The sequence below is a fragment of the Lygodium microphyllum genome, chromosome 25 (genome assembly GCF_053477565.2).
Source record: "Lygodium microphyllum isolate KBCC chromosome 25, Lygodium_microphyllum_v1.1.10, whole genome shotgun sequence".
In the NCBI taxonomy this organism is placed as follows: domain Eukaryota; kingdom Viridiplantae; phylum Streptophyta; class Polypodiopsida; order Schizaeales; family Lygodiaceae; genus Lygodium; species Lygodium microphyllum.
Window position 1 is genome coordinate 29,812,223 of NC_141159.1, and position 20,664 is coordinate 29,832,886.

Genomic DNA, 20,664 nt, shown 5'->3' on the forward strand with positions numbered 1-20,664 from the left:
CAATTCAGGGCACGCATTGCATTAATGAATTTATCACCCATCTACTATCCATCTTCCTAGTAGTCCATCAGAAATCATCACCATATTATCCCTAGGCCAATGATCAAGCTAAAGTAACAAAGAAAATTTTTATGAGTGTTGAGACGAAAATTGTCTTTGCCTCACAGAGTGATTGGGTCAACAAGTTGATGGCAACCTTATGGGCCTATCAAAGTGCCTACAAAACCACTATTGGTAAACACCATTCAAGATGACCTACACGATATAAGCAATCTTGCCAATCAAACTTTTTGTTCCAAGATTGTGGATATTTGTGCAAGAAACATGGGAAGAAAAGGAGGCATGGAATGACCACCTAGCAAAGTTGGAATGGCTATCTAAAACTCAACTCATAGCTATATATGCACTAATCTACAAAAAAGTGTGATAAATGACATGGTTTGACAAACATGTCAAACAATGTGATTTCAAAAAGGGAAACTTCTTGTTGTGTTATCAAATAAGGGTCACAAACAAAAAATTAAATTTAGAGGACTTGGACCCTTCCAAGTTTGTCATATTAGCAGGACCACTAGCAATGTGGAGCTCAAATCTTTAAACAATGAGGGCATAGGCTTCTTCAACAAAAGTCACATTAATTGATGAAGGGGCAAACAACAACATACTTATCTATGAGGACTAAACCAAAATAGAACATCCCCAGTTGATCCCTACCACTGCTAAAATGAACCTATTTGGGGGAAAACCCTACTCCTTACTAGGAAAATGCAAAATCATGATTACCATACAAACTGAAAGCCTCATAATCATTTTTTGCGCACTACCAAACACTAAGGGGGTGGGAAAGGAAACACTATGAGACCCAATGCATCCACCTTGCTCTAGTAAATATCAGGATCATAACATCTTTCAATAAGGATCATAACAGCTTTTAGTAAATGTCCACATCTCGCACCAACTCTAGTGAGGGGGTACAAAACTACGAAATAATGTAAAACAAGCTGAGAAGAGTAAACATGAACTAGTGACTAAGCTAGCCACTATTCAAAAGCACCAAACCAAATACATTCCCAATGGTAAGTCTAATCCCTTTGACGCTCGGTCTACAAGGAGATTCAAACCTCAAACCTCCTACCATAATCCCAAACAAAAGATTTGGCATTATGGTAAACAAGCACATGCAAAACCGCGATGGGTCTCAAAAGTTCTACTACAAGCATAAGTGTACAACCAGGGTAACCGTTGGATTTGGCTTCCCAAGAGTCCCAAAACACTCACTACCAAGACCACAAACATCAAAGTGGCCAACCTAACACCAAAGGAACATGCATTGTTACCACCCTCGATTGAGATAGGAGATTGGAATGTGGTAGAGGATCCAAGATTCCATCTTGAGCAAAAAAATATTGAGCAATCTCCCAATCAATCTTGTTCTTCAGATACACCTAAATAATGGCAAGAGAAGTAGTTGAACAAAGTTGGGCTTAAATTCAAGGCAATGCCTCAATAGGTACCAAAATTACCATTCGTGAAAGAACCAAAGGTGGGTCATCATACGATGGGAATAAGAGATTAGAGAACTAGAGAGAAGAGAGCCACTAGATGCACCAATGACCTTCATCTTCACCATGATACAAAAGCTAAAGTTAATACTTACAATCATCATTAAACTAAGTGATTAAGGTGGATAAGGTATTAGGGAAGCAATGGATTGAGAAACAAGTCAAAAACCCTAACTTAGGGCAATAGAAGGAGGAAGGCTACTGGTAGAACAAGGGTTTGAGTCGCAACAACTAGCTTGGAGGAAGCCCATCCTTGAAGCTAGCAATGAAGCTTGGATGGCCTTCTACAGAGTTATTTCTACAAAGAGAGAAAACCCCACCTACCCTACCTATGGAGGCATGGAGTTGGCTTCAACCCTAACCTTCATGGAAAATATGACTATCCTCTCATCTTCAACATCAACACCAAAGATCCTGAAGATAGCTTGAGGTTCTAAGAGAAAAATATATTCCCTTCCTTCCATAAGTTCATGAACACCCTCCAAAGTTGTCCTAACCCAATCTTCACAACTACATGCAATTATCTTAAGTTACTAGTGGTTCTACTTAACTAAAAAAGAGCTGCAGAGGAGGAAAGGCTACATACCTTATTTTGATATTAATGTAGGAATTGACAAGTACGCTATGCCAAAAGGAGAAGGAATAGTGTTTATATCACATCCATCCAAATTTTTTAAAAATGCATGCATATACACCTAGGGGTCCTCGAGTTGAGGGTATCCAATGACTTCAATTGGCTAGCTCTATCCTCAACCCCCTAGCCCCTTCCCCCATAGATTGTCAAGGTCCTCAATGGTAGGACATGCCAAGAAATGGGAAAACTTGTCTCTCTAACAACCACCTCACTCCACCAATAACCTTCACTAATTGGGTCGTGAAGTGTGGGACAGTTCTAAGGAGTCTTGGCTCTCTTAGTGCAAATCCATCTCCCAATCACACAAACCACCCGCTCGCTCTTTCCACACAGCATGCACTATTTCCTTGCAGCAACACAAGTACCTTCAAGTTTGAGAAGGACAATAGATGATCACCCTTCCCCCCTCGACATCATGTGACCTCTTATCCTTCCAACTACCATTCCACCCTAGTTCCAAGCACCTTTACTAGTGCCATGGGACTAGCACTCAAATACTAAGTGGGATAATGTTAATGGGAAAAAAGCAAACAAAATGGCTAAGAAGTAAGAAAAGGCAGAGAAAAGAGAGAAGCTTATCAAAACGTTAAGGAAATTCAAAAAAAAATCAAAATATGGGAAAGCACAAGTAGTAGAAAACAACAAAGGATCTCATGGGACAAAAAATGAGAAATATGTAGATATTGAAATATCACGACCTGAACGAAAAAAAAATGTAAAATTAAATTTTTCTGAGCATTGTTGGGCACTCCCATGCAAATTGTAAACTAAGTCACATTTAATAGTGTGCAAGTGGAGTGGGTTAGGTTTTTTAGGTAATTAGATAGGCTAACAAGTCACATGACCCTGAAGGCTGGGCTTGAAAGGAACGGACAATGGGCATTGATGAGAAATAGGCCCTATTGGAGGTCTAAAATTCAAAATTCATATAAGGTTGAAAAATTCTTAATGTGAGCATTCCAAGTGACTAACAAACAAAAGCTTATCTATTTTCTCTTTATTTGTGTCAACCATCACCGAAGCTTTCTCTACTGCATGTGAGTTGGGCTATGGAGACTAGGAGGTGGTTTCCAACTAGGCTTGTGAGATTGTTCTTCTGCATCTTGTCTACAACTTTTCCATCTCTTTTTCTCTTCTTGGGTTTTCCCAGTTTGAGAGGTAGAGAGAGAAAGTCTATGATAGAAGCTAGAAAGCTTGAGGGGGCTTAGGAGTAGGAGAGAGAGAGGGGGGGGAGGGGGAGGAGGGGGGGATCTCGCTTCAGCTTGTAGGAGCAAGCAAAGAAGTCCACTTCTTGCGCACGAGGGACAAAGGAGCGTGAAGTGTGGAGCTTGCAAGTGCATTCAGTAGGATCATCGAAGCTTTGGAGCTCATCAACAGATGCCTAGACTATAACTATTGGTGAGTTCTCTAGGTTCAACTATTCACTTGATTTATTTTGCTTTCTTGATAGGTTGTGGATTCAGTCCAAGACTAACCAAGTGAGTGGAAGTAGATGGTAGGAGAGCTTGCGGGGTGAGAGACTATGAGATATCTTGGTTAGAGAGGTCCCATAATTGATATGTGTATTTCCATCTAGATCTGGCACGTAGGTGAAGTGATCCTACACACAACCTCAATGCCTTCACCTATGGGACATTTTATTGTTGTTGATTTATGCTTCATTTAGAATGTCTATGTCAACTCTATTTCATTTTATTCATAAACTTTTTTACTTGCATGTGATACTCTTTTGTTGTACAAGATTTTTTTTAAAAAAATAATCATCTATCTATTTTCTTGAAGTGGCACTTACCAAATATAAGGTAAAAGCAAAGGATTTAAAGCTCCTAAGGTGCCACTTGGGTTTGAACACACAAAAAATTAAATTAATAAGGTCAAAGAAACTAGTAGAGTTTAGACCTTTGTGAATAAACATTATAAAACTTTGTGGAGAGAAATTAGCATATGCAATAAAGACAATTGTAATAAATAATGTTCATAATGATGATTATGTTAGAATATTTACAAAAGTAGTATCAGTCAAAGCTACTACTCTACGTAAATATTCTAACATAATGATGATTATGTTAGAATATTTACAAAAGTAGTATCAGTCAAAGCTACTACTCTATGTAAATATTAGATCTTTAATGTTTCTAAAACAATTTGATTTTGCTAGTAGGTTTTACTAATAGTTTTCTTTTTTATTTCTTACAAGCCTTCACAAATTTTACACCTTCATTTGAATTTTCAAACAACATTTATGAGTCTTATTTAGGTTTAATCAATATCCTTTTTTTAATATTTACTCAAGGGGCATGTGCAATATGAAATAGATTGCATTTTCTTAAGCCCGTTTATAAAGCATTTGCTTCAATGAGACATATAAACTCTATATGAACTACATCTAATCACTCTCATTAACCTCTCACTTATCCTTAATGTTTTTGCTCTTGAAATTTAACCTTAAGGGAAGCTATATTAACAAGTTTTTGTTTTATCACTTATGGCTTTGACACCATTTGCATACTCAATAGATGCATAGATATTTCTAATTTGTTCTTCAAGAGTTTTGAATTACCTTAGACAACTCTTGAATAGAATCTCAAATAGATTTGATGCTATATTCGCAATCACCGTTGATAAACACAAACCCATTAGAATTACCATTAGATAATACAAAACTCTTATTTATGAGGCTCCATTCAACCTAGATTTTACAATGAGTGAGGTATCTCATGACTAAATAGTGTGGTTGCCTCATTTGGTTAGATAGGTGCAATATGGTTTTCTTATAATGTGTGAGGCACAAAAGGGGGGAACCATTAGAAGGCTTGATGGTTTTACATTTGCAATAATGCTTCAAATAAAAGGATGATAAAGAGTTTGAGGAAGGCTATGAGCCTTCAGTATAAATATCTTTGTAGCAAATGCAAGTTATAATACAAGGATTTGTCATCAATGGAGTGTAGTGATCTCCACAATAAATAAGAAAGCGGGTGCCACTGTCATACATGCAATCTAAATCAACCACAATCCTTGATACACCCATGGATCTACTTAAAAGCTCTTGTTGCAATCATGATCTATCAATCATAGTTGACATCATCATCCCTTTAATATCAAGAACTACGAATGAGAATAGCAACTTTACATTAATTTTACAACAATCATATCGCCATGTCCATCCTTGTCTATAGATTCCTATCATGCAAATACTAATTATGACCTATAGAATATGCTTTCACAATATTTTTAAAATCCTTTGCAAATACGAGTGGCTCAAGATATAGCATGGGCATGAGAGATGGAAAGAAACAATTCAAACTGAGCCGACTTGAGTTTAGTGCCCTAATATTAGAAAATTATTGATTGGCCATCGCTTTATCAAAACAGAATAAAAATTCACCTTGGTTGTTCAAACAATATAGTCATGAGTTGTGATTTTGTGTGCACGTGCATGTGTGCGTGTGCGCATGCGCGTGCGTGGATGTGCATGCACACATGCATTACTCTTAATACCATGATTCAATATTCACCCTCTTTGATACATTTTCATATCCAAGTAGGGTGATTAATGTAGAAATGAAACATATAAATAAGACTTGGTTCTCCAAGCTTTGTTCCTCCCTTTCCTATCATCTTTACTCTCTCTTCATCCTCTTCGCTTTCATTTCTTCCTCTTCGTTTTTTTAATATGCCTTGCTCAACAAGATAATTTGAGCAAAGCTATAATAAGACATGTTTGATTGCTACATCACCTTTGACATTAACATTATTAGATTTGCGAGCTTACACAACTAGTAATTGATATTTGAAAAAAACTTATACATCTTCTTTACACTCACATATTACAACTCGTCATTGATGGAAAGTATTACATGCAACCTTACATTGTTTAACGATGTATGCTCGTTAATCGACACAAAAGTAAATCAATAATGATATTGATCCCACCATCCATGGCCAATCCATCCGAGGTGAGAGATGCAATACTTGTCACGAACACCCTAGAGACTCTAGTGACTATACCACCTATAACCACAAATCCCATAGGCAGCTTCAACTTTCTTAATAGACCAACGATCAAGCACACCACTAGAACTAGCCAAGACTGTCGCCCAATGGGCCTATACCCTCCCCAAGGTCCCCACCATCTCCACCACACATGGTGTATGTTGATAAGGCTATGGCGACTAAATGATCAAAATCTCATCTTCTTCCACGTGTTTGGATAGACACAAAGGGGGTTTCTAGGTTTTGGGTGGAGAGAGAGAGAGAGAGAGAGAGAGAGAGAGAGAGAGAGAGAGAGAGAGAGAGAGAGAGAGAGAGAGAGAGAGAGAGAGAGAGATGCAATTGCAAAAGATAGCTTGGAAGGGTAGAGTTTTTAAAAACCCTATAAGATTTCGAATGAAAAATTTTGAAGTCAATTTTTTTAATTTAAAAATTATCATTTCTATTTTATATGCTAAGAAAAATGAGAGGTTTGGGAAGATCTCAAGGAGTGCAACTACCAAAGATAGTTTGGAAAGTTTTTAAAACCCCAATAAGATTTAGACAGTTGATTTTTTTAAGAGTCAGATTTCCAAATTTAAAAATTATCATTTCTATTTTCTGTGCTAAGAAAAGTCGTCGCTCAAAGTGATCGCTATGGGCATAGGGCAGGCCCAAAAACCAGGAAAATCAAAAAAATCACAAAAAAGATAAATCAAAAATCATCCTTAGCTGCACATGTAAAGAACTTCACACCAAAATTCAGTTATGATATGTCATAGCCATCCTGGAGAAACTTGATGGTCAGCCTAACGTGTACAGCAAAGTTTAAGAGAACCTTGATAATAATGGTATCGTCCCTAAGAGACACATCAATGCACCTTGCACACCCCCTCCTAACAGCTAATTATTGCAACCATCATGCATTGTAGTACATCATTTCAAATTGACCAATGCAGGTTTTCTTCTTTCAATTTGAGGTATCTAACCCCGGAGCGGCAGCTCGGTTGGTAGGAATACTGGGTGTGTCAAGTGCGGTCACAAGTTCAATTTCTGGCTGGGCGGCTTCGAGTGGTACTTCACGGACACGTGAGCAGAGACGGGTGAGTCTGTCAAATAAAAATCAGATTATGCTGAAAGGTGCCGCTTTTTTCTCTCTTTTATCTTTTGTGGTGAGAGGTATCTGGACATTTGCAACTTGAACAATAAACTTAATCTATTTGTTATGGCTCCTTAAACAAGTACACAAGGCCTTAAAATGCCTGGTCCAATGTCCAATACGAGACCAAATTACAGACATCCTGAAGGAGCACTTCCCATTGAATAGACCTCCAGAATCATGCAGACCAAAATAATGGGAATGGCACCATTTAGATGGTAAAGAGTAGGTAAAGCATACGTCAAAATGGAAGGCCAACACTGGTTGACTATACTAATCAGAACAAAAAAATTGGCCCTTCATGCAAACCAGTGCTTATAAACCATCCTTTTCCTCCCCCACTTCCACCATATGGGTCCTCCCACAACTTGTCTGATTCTCTGCTTGCCTGCAATCACAGAAAGTCACGTTTATTTCCTATACACCTAATTTAGGTCAAACCTATCTGAGTTGTACATAATCTTTCCAAGACCCTCTCCACATAGAAAGTTAAGATTTTGAAACATCCTCTTCAGTCAACTTACTTTTTCTCAAAAGTTTAAACCTGCCAAGAATGTTAAATGGACAGCTTCCACTTGTCATCAACTCTGCTCTGACTAACAAGTGCAAGCCATTTTCTCTGCTGTCATTCTACTGTTTGTGGACCCAATTTCACTGCCGAACTTCCAGAGCTTTGAAGAGCTTTGCTTCCTTCATTTCACTAAAAACTCCCAAGATAATCCTCTGATAGCCCAGGCAAACAGTAAAGCTGAACTGACATCGAAGGAGCTCCGAAAGTTATATACTCTATCTTCAACTATTTGACACTAGCAATTCGGGAAACAGTATATATACACACAACAGAAAAAACGAGCATCCCTTCAAGTTGTAATGTTTTCAGCAAATCTTCAAGCACTGATTTACTAGTAGGTGGTTGTAATAGAAGAGGCGTAGACTACAGCCTTCACACATTTCCCATTGGATTTGTTTCCTCGATCTGAGAACAACTGCATGGCTCACACTCTTTTAAAATAGTCAACTGTGTCTGCAGCCCTTCAGCACGAGATGATGACTCTGATGGTAGAACACCTTCTGCAAATGTGGTTCTTTTAGGTCATAACGCCTTTTATGAGGCAGCAGACAGACCATAGTTGTACACATGGAGTTGAAGTTGGAAAATCACAAACACATGCACATGCGCGCGCACAGAGTTTGTTCATGTGGCAGCTAACAAAAATACATTTTCAGAATGGTCATATTTACTGAGTTCCATTTTGGAGGTAGGCTACTACCTTTGGGTTTGGCATTGGCAGCAACGAATCGTGCAGTCATTCTCAGCAATGGAGCAGGGAACTGCCAGTAACGTGCATGAATGCTACAAACTCTCAAAACAACTGCTAAACCTGGTTTTGAAGGCTGAATATTGACAGGACCAGGATCAGGCACCTCTCCTGAAAGCACCTGTACAGATACACATACATTTGTATCAACATTTGACTAAAAACAACCAAACGGAACATTAATGCAGCCACGAAGTTCTTGTGGCAACACAATACACCACTTGTGACAGCAAATATGAATTCGTAAGCATACATAAAAGCATCCATTATGAAAGTCCCTTTCTTTTAGTACATTGAGGCACAATCATTTACACAAACAAAAATGCACAAGTTACTTGAAGCTTCAAATTGCAGGTAACATTCAACACAATCCCTACAACACATTGAGGTGCTTTAGCACAAAAATGCACGGATGAGGATGAATGCTGTAAACTGAATTATGAAATTAATGGTGCAATGTAAACTGAAAAACCTGGGCACACATATGAAGATACCATGTGTTGCGATCAGTAAATTTTAGCAAATATGAAAAATTCAATCCCAACACCCTCTACGGAAGAGAGACCTGAATTCTGGCCCACAAGAAGTATCCAAATAGCCAATACCTCCAATATAAGGTGGACAACTAGCCAAACTATATAACCCGAGTACAAAATCGAGATCTTTATCAATGTCCACAACTTAGTCCAAGAATGCATTTACAGCTTATGAACCTTTCTCGCAAGGTTCTTGTGGACATTTTCCGTCTTCTACTGTCCTAGATCCAAATAAAACTGGTGTCGATGCTGGTTTTATGTAGGGATCCCATTTGTCTCTGCCACATGTCTGCTGAAGCATCTTTCTCTACCAAATCGATTTGGCATCAAGAGAGGGGAGCTATCAAAAGAGCCCATATTGCATAGCCTAAAGGAGCCTGTTAAGATGGAACAAGCTTACAACTCAAGTTCGGGCCAAAAGACAAGCTTTTCTAACTCCCCCAAACGTGCAAGGAGCCTTTTTGAAGGTAACACGAAAGTTTTTGGTGCTCACGCAAGGGCCAAGGGAGGAAACCCCGGCCCTTCCCTATAACCCCCTCACCTCTCAACCCAAGAAGAAACTAATCCCCCCCCCTCACTTTTTCACTCAAGTCACTCACCTTCCCTCCTATATTTTCCGATGGGATGCCCCGAGCCACTTAACCATGCCCAAGCGTGACGCGCAACAGCCCCGTGCCGTGTCACCACCAAGAAGAGCCAAGCCTCGAGTAGGGTACTTCCCATATACACACCCCCCCTTCAAAAAACTCGAAGCCCACTTCGAGTTGACGGGCTAAGGATTTTTATAGTATTTACACTCTTATTCCCCATACTCCTAGCAAAATTTGAAGAAAGTTGAATATACATATAAGAATGCCCCTACTTAGTTATGCTCTCAAAGGTATGTACATTTTGTACAAACGGGCCAAGGAGTGCGTCTTCAATCTCTGTTGAAAAATTCGAGCAGCAAATCCCGCGCTTTCTCCAGCACATCCTATTCCTTGACCCACGTCACCTCCTTCAAGGGTCTGCCCTTCCACTTGACTAGAAATTCAGGCCACCTGTTGACAAACCTTGATTGAAAGATTGCCTCAGCTTCGAAGGGCAAGTTGGCATGTGAAGCAGGAAGAGGAACTTGCCGTCCGAACTTTGTATCACCGTGAAAGCGCCTCAACAGAGAGACATGGAATGCATCGTGAATGCATACTCCTCTAGGTAACTGGAGCTTATACGTGACATCGTTGAGTTGCTCCACCACCTTATATGGCCCGTAGTATCTGTGATTGAACTTCGGTGTGAGGTTTTTGGGTAGAGCCATATTTTGTGAGCTCACTAGCACCAAGTCGCCTGGGAAGAACTCAAGTTGACGCCGTTTCGTGTTGAAACGTCTTGCCATGATGACCTTGCTTCCCTTTAAGCTTTCTTGGGCCGCCTTCAGCCTATCCCTCCACCTGTTCAAAAACTCTTCCGCGTCCGGGTCTTCCACGCGTGGAACTTGTTCCGTTGCCAGTGCCAAGGGCGTGATTACCTCCCAAAGGGTGTGAAACCTGTTGCGCTCTGAAGTGAGGAGTTGTAGTGATACTCCAACACATCTAGGTACAGGGCCCAATCCTTTTGATCAGCGCGAACATAGGCGCGGATATAATCTTCGAGACCCTGATTCACCCGCTCCGTCTGCCCATCGGTCTGCGGGTGATATGCGGAGGAGAACCTAAGTTGAGTGTCTAACAGTTTGAACAACTCCTTCCACATATTGCTCATGAACCGAATATCCCGGTCAGAGACTATGAAAGGAGGCAATCCGTGATATTTGAAGACCCGACTGAAGAAGAGTTGTGCCACCGTCGCCGCTGTGAGTGGAATGGTGGTGGGCACAAAGTGTGCTTGCTTCGAGAAGTAATCCACTACAACGAAAATAGAATTGTGCCCATGGGACTTTGGCAACTCCAAGATGAAGTCCATACTGATCACATCCCAAGGGCGCGACGGTACTTGCATGGGTTGTAGTAGACCGGCCGGTTTCAGCCATTGTGCCTTCACTAGCTGGCAGGTTGGGCATGTTCTAACATATTCTATGACCTCTTCCCGCATCTTAGGCCAGAACAGATGTCGTTGTAATCTTTCTAGTGTCCTTGTCTGTCCTGTGTGCCCTGCCAGCTTACAATCATGCGCCTCTTTAAGAATAGTCTTTTTGAGCTCAAGGTCATCTGGGATGTAGAGTTTCTCATGTGTGTATAGCAATCCATCCTTAATCTCGTACATCCCCCACGGTGTTTTTCCCTCAAGCAAATCTTCCATCAGCTTCTGCATCTCATTATCAGCTTGAGTGGACTGCTTTACCGCAGCCAAGAATTCGTTGCGTGTTGAGAATGTCATGACTTGCAGCTCGAGAGCTCGCCCTATGTCTCCATGAAGGGGGTCATCTACATGGTTCCCTGGTATAGCGGCTTCACTGTGGAGTCATTTGCGCTCCACAACAGATTTCTTAGACACTCAATCACTTTACTTTTCCCCGGACTAGTGGTAGAGTACCGCCAGTTAGTGGAGGACTTTGGACGACTCTTCGGCACAGTTCTCCCTGCCTCCTTCGCGGATGCAGTGATAGCTACAGAAGTCCCAAAGGTACAAGTAGTCGTGAAAGACACAAAGTATATCCCAAAGTTCCTGGAGATCGAGGCAGGAGGTCACTCCTTTAGACAGCAAGTCATTGTGATTGGGCAACCAGGACAATGCTTGCACTGCCATGACTTTGGGCATTAGGTAGCAGATTGTAAGCGCTTTGGAGCCAAGGCAGTACTGACAGGCCCGCAGGTGGACACTGACGGCTTCACACGGATCCAGAGACGACAGAGAGGGCGACGGCAGGTGGGACCACAGTCAACTTCTCAGACACAGCCCCGACAATAGGGAGCAGGAGAGCGAGCAACGCCCCCTCGACAGCACACTTTGCAATCCCCCACCCACCCCACCCGGCAAGACCGCTGTCCCCCACAGCCACCACCCCTGCCGCAGACTACCCCACCTGAGATCCCACAGCCCCCATACCCACCCACCCCCACCTCCCAAGCTGCCCCCATTGACCCTGGCCCATAACGCCCCCCCCCCCCCCCCCTCCAGGGCCACCAGCCTCCCCCCACACTCGTCACATACATCCGACCATCCCACCGTCCCTCGATCCTCTTCCCCCCCACCACCACCCCCTAATCCGCACCCGTTTCAGGAGATCCCCCCCAGACCCACCCCCCTCCTCCCACAGGTGGCAAAGAGCCACACATGCCCACATCCTCCTCGCACCAGCAGTATTCTCCCTCCCACAAGGCCACCAGCTCATCTGCCCCTGTCACCCGTCACACTTTCCCAAGACAGGCATAGTTATTGCCACAGGAGTTCTTCCACAGTGGCCCATGGTCCTATCTGAGAGTTGCGGAGCGCGGAGAGTTCCCACTAGATCCATCTACTAGCACCACCGGGTGGACCAAACTACGCCTTTTTCCTTCAGTCCTCTCGCTCAGGGGATTGGACGATGACACAGATTGAGGAGGAGGTGAAGAGTCAGGTGGCGGACCACATCTCCTAGTGGATGGGAGAAGAAGGACTAGCACTATCTACACAGCAATGGCCTGGTTGCATGATGAACATTAACAAGTGGGTTGGAGCCGAGGTACCACACTTGAGCATGATCTTTCAAGTCCCCCCCACAATGGAGAGCTCCAAGGGATGTGATCGAGTGGCCCCTAGCAACAGGCGGCCCGTTTCTACTAGTGTACAGAGTCACGACTCTCAGCATGGCTGATAGACGTACTGATAGTACCACCTGGAGCATCTATCACCCCTTTGGTTCGACCGAGGGTCACCATGAGGGACTGGAGTTCACCGTCCACACCTATGGCAAAGCGTACTTGCATGCCCCATAGTTGTTCCTCCTCATCAGCAGCCTCTACACTGAACAGATGCCTGTTCCGTCAGTCGCAAGTTTCCCCATGAGCTTACACCTTGCATCCTGGAATGTGATTAGTCTCTACTACACTGGGGCACATGGTTCCAGGAAGTTGATTGTTCGGCAAGAGCTACATCTTACTTCTACAGGAGCACAAGCTCACTCCCACCCAAGCCCAGCGGGTTGGGAAGGTACTCCCGAGCATCTCGCACACCTACTGGGGACATGCCGTAGGTGCCCACGGTAGAAGTGGAGGTGTATACACCTCTATTGGCCCAAGTCTCACCGCTTCTGTACAAGACCACGGGACGATAGTAGCAGGGAGGGTTCTATGGATCAAATTGGATATTGGGGACTCGTGCCTTGGAGTCCTCAATGTCTATGCCCCTACGGAGGTTAGGGCACGCAGCACGTTCTGGGTGGAGATCGTGGATGTACTCCCAGAGGTGGACTCCTGGATTATTGGAGGAGACTTCAACAACCTGGAAGCTTTAGAGGGCCAACAGGGCAGAGGCAGAAACTACCACAGCATGGCTGGGGAGAAGCAGGAGGCATGGGAGGTCTTTCTACTGGCAGTAGGAGCACGCGACGCCTAGAGAGACCCTGCCTTTCACAGGAGGGAGAGGTCGCTAGACTTCTCTTGGGGATATAGGCGGCTAGGTGGAGTCCTGCTGGAGTGGTTGGATAGGTTTTATGTGGGAGAGAGGGGTGGCTCTCGTGGAGGCCAGATTGGGGAGTTGGCATGCACCTCGTTGTCCGATCATCGCCCGGTTCTCCTGACACTAGATCCCCCAGCATCTGCCCTAAACACACGAGCATGTCGGATTCCTGACTCAATCTATAGGAGGGGGAAGGTGACGAGACAGATAGAGCACGTTTGGACCAAGGAGTGGGGCAGTAGGGACCGGATCGTAGAGGAGGTTCCAAAGCCCCTAGCCGAGTCAAGCAGAATCTGCCAAGAGGCAGCCATACAGACCAGGCAGCAGAGCTGGGATGAGGAGAGAGCACTCCGGCGGGACCTTGCAACCACGCAGAGATTATTACATGAGGCACCAGGGGATCCCACCCTCCACGCACAGAAGGTGCATGCGCGAGCAGCCATTGTTGACCTAGAGGACAAGCGCTCGGAGTTATCTTTCCGCACCTCATCAGCTTTTTAGGGGCGGAAGGGAGATACGATGTGTAGGGAGTTCTTCCAGGTGCACCAGCCTCGCTCCTCAGGAGAGCAGATACGCAGCCTTCGAGATCAGTATGAAAGGACTCGTACTAGCCCAGACAAGGTGATGGAGATCGCCACCGACTACTACAATCACCTGTTCCAACAGGAAACAGCCTTAGCTAGAGGGTAGCAATGTAGACACCATGTCTGGGATCACATCATGTCCCTCGTCTCAGAGGAGATGGGACGCTCCCTCCTAGTCCCCCTTCACAGAGAAGAAACTAGAGGAGGCTTTCCATACACGACGGGCACAAATGCCCGGGAGAGGATGGCCTCTCTAAGGCTCCTTCACTACCTACTGGGAAGTGGGGAAGGACCCCCTACTACTGATGGCCTTCCAGGAGATCTTCACTACAGGACAGATACCAAGGAGTCTTTCGGCAGGCCTTATCAGTCTTCTCCCCAAAGGGGGAGACCGGTTGGAGCTTTCCCAGTGGAGACCGATCACATTATTGTTAGTGGCCTATAAGGCACTGGCAAAGATGATTGGTAGGCGACTACGCCCCATGCTGCCAAACATCATCCATGACACACAGACAGGCTTTGTCCAGAATAGGGGCATCCTGGACAATGTATTCACCTTCTTTGAGGTGGCAGAGTGGGCTCAGCGGTTCGAGAGAGTTCAGTGGAAACCGTAAAACAGGGAGCGGTTCGAGAAAGTTTAGTGGAAGCCCTAATTTTTGGGGCGCCCTTCCACATCTATAAATAGACAGGCTGTCCCCCATTCAGCAATCATCCTTATTTGCAGGTTACACCAGCCCACACACCCTCTGCTGCTGTTGGCGCCCAATTTCCAGCTTGCAGCCCGCCTCCATCTGTTGTCCAGCCATCATCGACTGCAGCCACATCATCTTCAGCCTGTCCATTCCTATAGGCGACGGCTCTCAGCTGTCGGCGACTGCTCCAAACTGTCCCAGACTGTTGTTCAGCCTGCTGTCCATCATCTCCAGGGTCAGCCAGCCTGCATTTTCAGCATTGCAGGCCGTGACACTCTCAGACACTGTTTCAGCCTGCTGTTTACAGCAGACTGTGCACAGTTTCCAGCCCCCGATTGGTGGTACACTGCTGCGTTTACCAGTTTCCAGCCTCCAGACTGCTGCGTTTTAGTGAGCAGCCTGCTGTCATTCACTATTCAGCACTCCTACACTCCAACTGGTGGTCACAAACTTGGGATCCATCTTCGGTGGACGTCACACTCCGACATTGCTCTACCCTTGAGCACACTGTACACTCTTACATTCATTTACAGCATTTATTCACTTCAGAGTTGTGTTCTCTCTCTCCCTTCTTCTGTTTCTGTTTGAGTTTTGAGTTTTATGTTTAGGGTTTGAGTTTTGAGTTTTGCATTTAGGGTTTAAGTTTTTCCCTCTGTGTCTCTGTCTGTGTCTGTGTCTTTGTGTTTCTGTCGTGGTCGTACACTCTGTGTGTCCTCAATGCAAACCCTAGCAGTCTTCTGAATAGGCACCATGGTGAGGATGGGTTTTGCCCTATGCTTGGATTCGCGGGGTCTCCGCACTTTACAAATCAGCCACCAACAGGGTTCTCATAGGTGGTAGGTGTGGGGAGGAGTTTCAACTAGAGAGATCAGTGCGGCAGGGCTACTCCCTGGCCCCATACCTGTTCCTACTCTTTGCAAAGGCGATGTCCCATTTCCTCAAGTCACATGTGAGCGGATTACGTGGCCTCCAACTTCCAGTGAGAGAGGAGACTAAGTTGTTAGACTCAGAGTATGCAGATGACATAGCACTCTACATAGAGAATGATGAGTTGATGTTGGAGAGAGTGAGACTCGCTCTTGAGGTGTTCTGTCTTGCGGTGGGAGCGAAAATCAACTGGCGAAAGTTGGTCGGTTTCCTCATAGACCTGGACTCTAGCACGAAGTGGGACATCCACCTTGGATTTAGATGGGTGAGCAGAGGGCAGGCCGTCCGGTAATTGAGGTTCCAGGTGGGACTTGACATCACCCACGCCCAGCAATTTCTTCCTGTCCTTGATTCTATTCAGAGGAAGCTGACCTACTAGAGCACAACTCGCCTCTCACTAGCCGGCCGAGCCCTGGTGGTTAACCATGTCCTCCTAGAGATGGCCTAGTATATCACCTCGTATTGGTGCTTCTCCTCGTCCTGCGTAGTGCAGCTTCACCGCCTCTTGTGGAACTTCCTTTGGTCAGGGTCAGATGACTCCAAGGATTTTAAGGCCAAGGTGGCATGGGTGACCATCATACGGCATCGGTCAGAGGGAGAGCTTGGGATCATAGACCCAGAGTATCAGAGTATGGCCCTCTTGGGCAAGCTAGTTGTCCACGGCCTCACACCAGGCGGCCAGACCTGGAAGGTTTTATTGCACGAGGGTCTTCAAGATTGTAGACCGAGGCTTGGCGGTGAGTGAAGGTCGTCCCTGAGATGGATCTTCACATCAGCCCAGATCACCCCCTCAGATCACCTTTTCTACACAGCTTACTCCGCGTGTGGCAGGGCCTCCGTAAGGCCCTAATCCAGAGTCCCCCCAGGCTGCCAAGAGGAGATAGACCGCCGGTGATCTCGAACCCCCAGGTCAAAGTTCGGGAAGGGGTACAAATTGGCGAGCACCCCCACATCCAGTGGGCTGGTTGGAAGGCTGGCCCGGCTCGTACCATCACGACATGGCGGGAGGTGTACAGGATGGTGGATGAGGAGGTGCTGCAGCGAGTATCAAGCTGCCAGAGAGGAGTGGAGTTGAGGAGAAGGGAGATACACACAGGAATACCTCTGGAGTGGCTTGCTCCACCGATACAAGTGCCGATAGAGCCCGGGGAGGTTTGGGACGCTAGGTTTTCACCAGCAGGCATCCCCCTACAAGTGGCAGGTAGAGTGGGCGGCACCTCGCAGGGAACCTTCACCGTTCAGGAGGGGGGGCATCTGGCCCTTGACAGAGGGCAACAGGATGAGGGGATAGCTACCCTTTCGTGGAGGAGGATTCGGGTGGTGGGCCTTCAAGGGAAGACATGGGGACTGGACCCCTATGTTTTCTAGAAGGAGCTCAGGGAGTGGCACCTTTGGATCTGGGAGGGCAAACCACTTGATGAGCTGGAGTGGGATCCAGGAGAGTGGCTATGGCCGGCCACTGCAATCACCAAGAAGCCACCGAGGTTCCTGGAGTATACTGCCAGGATTGGCAGACGCGTATTGATGCGCCGTCACGTAGCAGGCATTGGGCGGAGCACAGCATCACGGAGCCGTTCTAACGAACCTTCTGGCGCCGCCTATGGGATAGCTGGAGACCAAGGAGGATATCGTATTTCTTATGGTTGGTAGCACATGGAGGCTTGGCGGTGGGAAGATGGCTTGCCCAGATGCAAGAGGGAGGTTGTAAGCGCTGCACATAGCAACCTCTGGAAAACCCAAAGCACTGCCTTTGGTCATGTGAGGAGGCACAACTCGTGTGGAGAGGAGTATGCCGCATCCTTCACCGTATAGCACCCAGCCTTGGATGTATCTCATGGGGAGCTTTCTACTGGCAAGCAATCAACCAAGGCCGTCACCTTCTGTATGAGGCTGAGATGCAGGACATGATATTCATCATCAAGACAGGTTCGTGCGCAATGGTCAGTTTGGAGGCTCTACTCATTCACCAGGTACTGGATCCCACAGCAGACGACTCTGAGGTATGGGAGATCATTGGGAGTATTACTGGATAGCATATCTAGAAGGAGAGGTGTCAGGAGGCTTTCGGCGGAGAGAGACTTTTAGTACAAGTAATCTTAGCAGAGCTCTGGACCTCCATCATCCACTCCCTCCGCGGCCGTTGGGATCAGGTGCAGGGCGAGTCCAGGGCTCGTCAGGAGCTCCATTGTCATTTCATGCATACTTGGAGCGGCCAGGACCTGTTTTTTGTGATGCAGGCAGGCAGCCCCACATGGCGATACACCCCCCCTCCATGGCTTCTTGCCCCCATCCCCCACAGACCGCCTTGAGAGGCTTGTATACACATGATGTATTTGTGACTTTGCATCAGCTCCAACTAGTCTGTTGAGCATGAGCACTCCATTGTAATCTGTTTTTTTGAGTAATATAATCAGCCACATTTTTATTTGCAAAAAAAAAGAGACCAACAAAGAGCGACCATGTGAGTTTCTGCACCCAAAATAGCTCCACTATCCATACTTTTAGGGATGCAAGCATGGCTCCACAAGATCCATGAGATGCCTGTGTGCAAAGATTCTTTTTCCATAGCATAAAGTGAATGTGCCTAGTAAGATCCTTCAAAGTAGAGCCAGTCCAAGGCAAAAGCAGCAAAAAATAAGTGAGTATGGAAAGCATGATGGACTGTGCCACTTTTAATGCACACATGGAAAGGCCAAGCTTGCAATTTTCAGTAAACAAACTAGTGTCCAATCTTTGGGAAATCCATTGCAGCAAATGCTTTGGCTGAACATCTACATCCAAGGGATAACCCAAATGCCTTGCAACATTAACACAAGGAATCGCCATGCATTGCCATTGTAAGGATTGCAAATCCGATTCAATACAACTAATGAGGGAAGATTCGGCAACATTAATATAAAGCCCAAAAGCATGACCGAAAAGATTCCAAACATCCAATGCCTCTCTCTCTCTCTCTCTCTCTCTCTCTCTCTCTCTCTCTCTAAAAAGCTAGTGTCAATGTGTTCTAGATACCACTTGTCAATGCCACCAAATTGAGAATGTCAAAGCCAACACCTAATTCGTAATGTTCCCAGATTCTAATCTTCCAAACTTCTACTCCAAGTATAGGCCTTTACACCACGTGCAAGATTAAGGAGAGGTGTTAGCAATACTCCTGAGACCTATCACTAAGTCACCATAGGATATTGGGAGGTTTACCCATGATAAGTCAACACAGGACATTGGGAGTTTTGCCCATGATTTTTGTGATTTGTGCCACTTTCTTGGGTTGCCACTTTGGGCCTACTCTACTTCTCGTCTTGTAAATTTGTGTGCCTATCTATAAGCAGCCCTATCATCAAACTATCCATTGTATCTTACGATTCACATCTACATGGATTCATATATTTGTGAGCTTCCTAAAGGAATTAGGGAATTTTGCATTAAATCCGCTATCTCTAGCATATCTCAACTCATAGAGATTGCTACTATAGCAAATGCTTTGCTATGTAGGAAGGATTCCGGCTTCCTAGAGAGTGGGAAGAAGCCGAATAAAAAGTTATTTAAGACTGAGAAAATAGGCAGATCTGAAAAATAGCCTGAAAAAATGCCAAAACAACAAAGAAAGGGCTTGAAGAAGCCGAATAAAAAGTTATTTAAGACTGAGAAAATAGGCAGATCTGAAAAATAGCCTGAAAAAATGCCAAAACAACAAAGAAAGGGCTTGAAAACATTGACACAACGTAGGGAATTCATGGCTGCAAATAAATGTTTTATTTGTGAATAGGAGGGCCATATTTCAAGGGACTGTCCCAATAGGCAGCAAGCTGGAAAATCATAAAATCAAGGAGATCCTAAGGAAAAGAAACCCAAAACATAAGTGGGATTGCTGCCCGATGTGTAAGTGATCAACCCAATGATGATACCGTTGAGTTGTGCAAAGCATGGGACAAAACTACAAATCAACATGCATTGTTTTTCTTTGATAATGATGCACAAGCCAACTTCATCTCTGTAGACATGGCAACCCGTCTAGGCATCAGAGAGGATAAGATGGGACCCATGAGGGAAGTTGGAATGGCATGTAAAGGCCATGCAAAACCTGTCACACCACTCATTGGAAAGCTTCAGTTGCATATATAGGGATATGTGGATAGTGAAGAGTTTTTCATTGCTCCACTTGAGGGTTGTGATGTATTACTTGGAATACCATGGTGTCATCATATGCATGCAATGATTGATTCTTGTGTAAAAGACATCACTATTCAACATAAGGGAAAGACACTCACACTTGATGTAAAGTTAAAAGAAGAATCTATCCCTATTGTATTTGCAATTGTCATTTCTAAAGTAATGAAAAATCATCTTCTAGCATACTTGGTTTTTACTAGGGATAAAGATGATAGTAAGAATATTGGAACATCTCTAAGTTAGAGAAGGATTGCATGTCATTTTTAAAAATGTATGCTAATTGCTTCACTCAATCACTTCCACGGCAACTACCGCTTGAACAACCTAAAGATCATGGCATAATCTTATTCTTGGAAGTAGCCCACCTAATAAGCCACCCTACAAAGTCGGTGCAACCTAGCAAGAGGAGATTATGAATTAGGTGAATGAGTTGTGAGAAAAAGGGTTGACTAAGCCCATCTCATCTCCTTTTTGTTCTCCTATGCTTTTGGTGCAAAAAAAAAACGATTCATGGCGTATATGCATTGATTATTG

The 20,664-nt window shown here is 44.7% G+C and overlaps 1 protein-coding gene across 2 annotated transcripts in view; it reads right to left on the reverse strand.

The window, feature by feature from the left end:
• Positions 1-7,374: 7,374 nt before the first annotated feature.
• The window catches only part of LOC148014028 (histone deacetylase 15-like), a 40,206-nt gene continuing 26,916 nt past the window's right edge, over positions 7,375-20,664 (reverse strand). The window contains exons 16-18 of one of the 2 annotated variants that reach the window (XM_087666832.1): positions 8,599-8,767; positions 7,852-8,398; positions 7,375-7,715 (exon numbers count right to left, since the gene is read on the reverse strand). In XM_087666832.1, coding sequence (XP_087522958.1) covers positions 8,271-8,398; positions 8,599-8,767 — 297 coding nt within the window. In that variant the 3' untranslated portion in view covers positions 7,375-7,715; positions 7,852-8,270. The remainder of the gene's footprint in view (positions 7,716-7,851; positions 8,399-8,598; positions 8,768-20,664) is intronic. The other variant, XM_087666833.1, reaches the window with a different exon arrangement.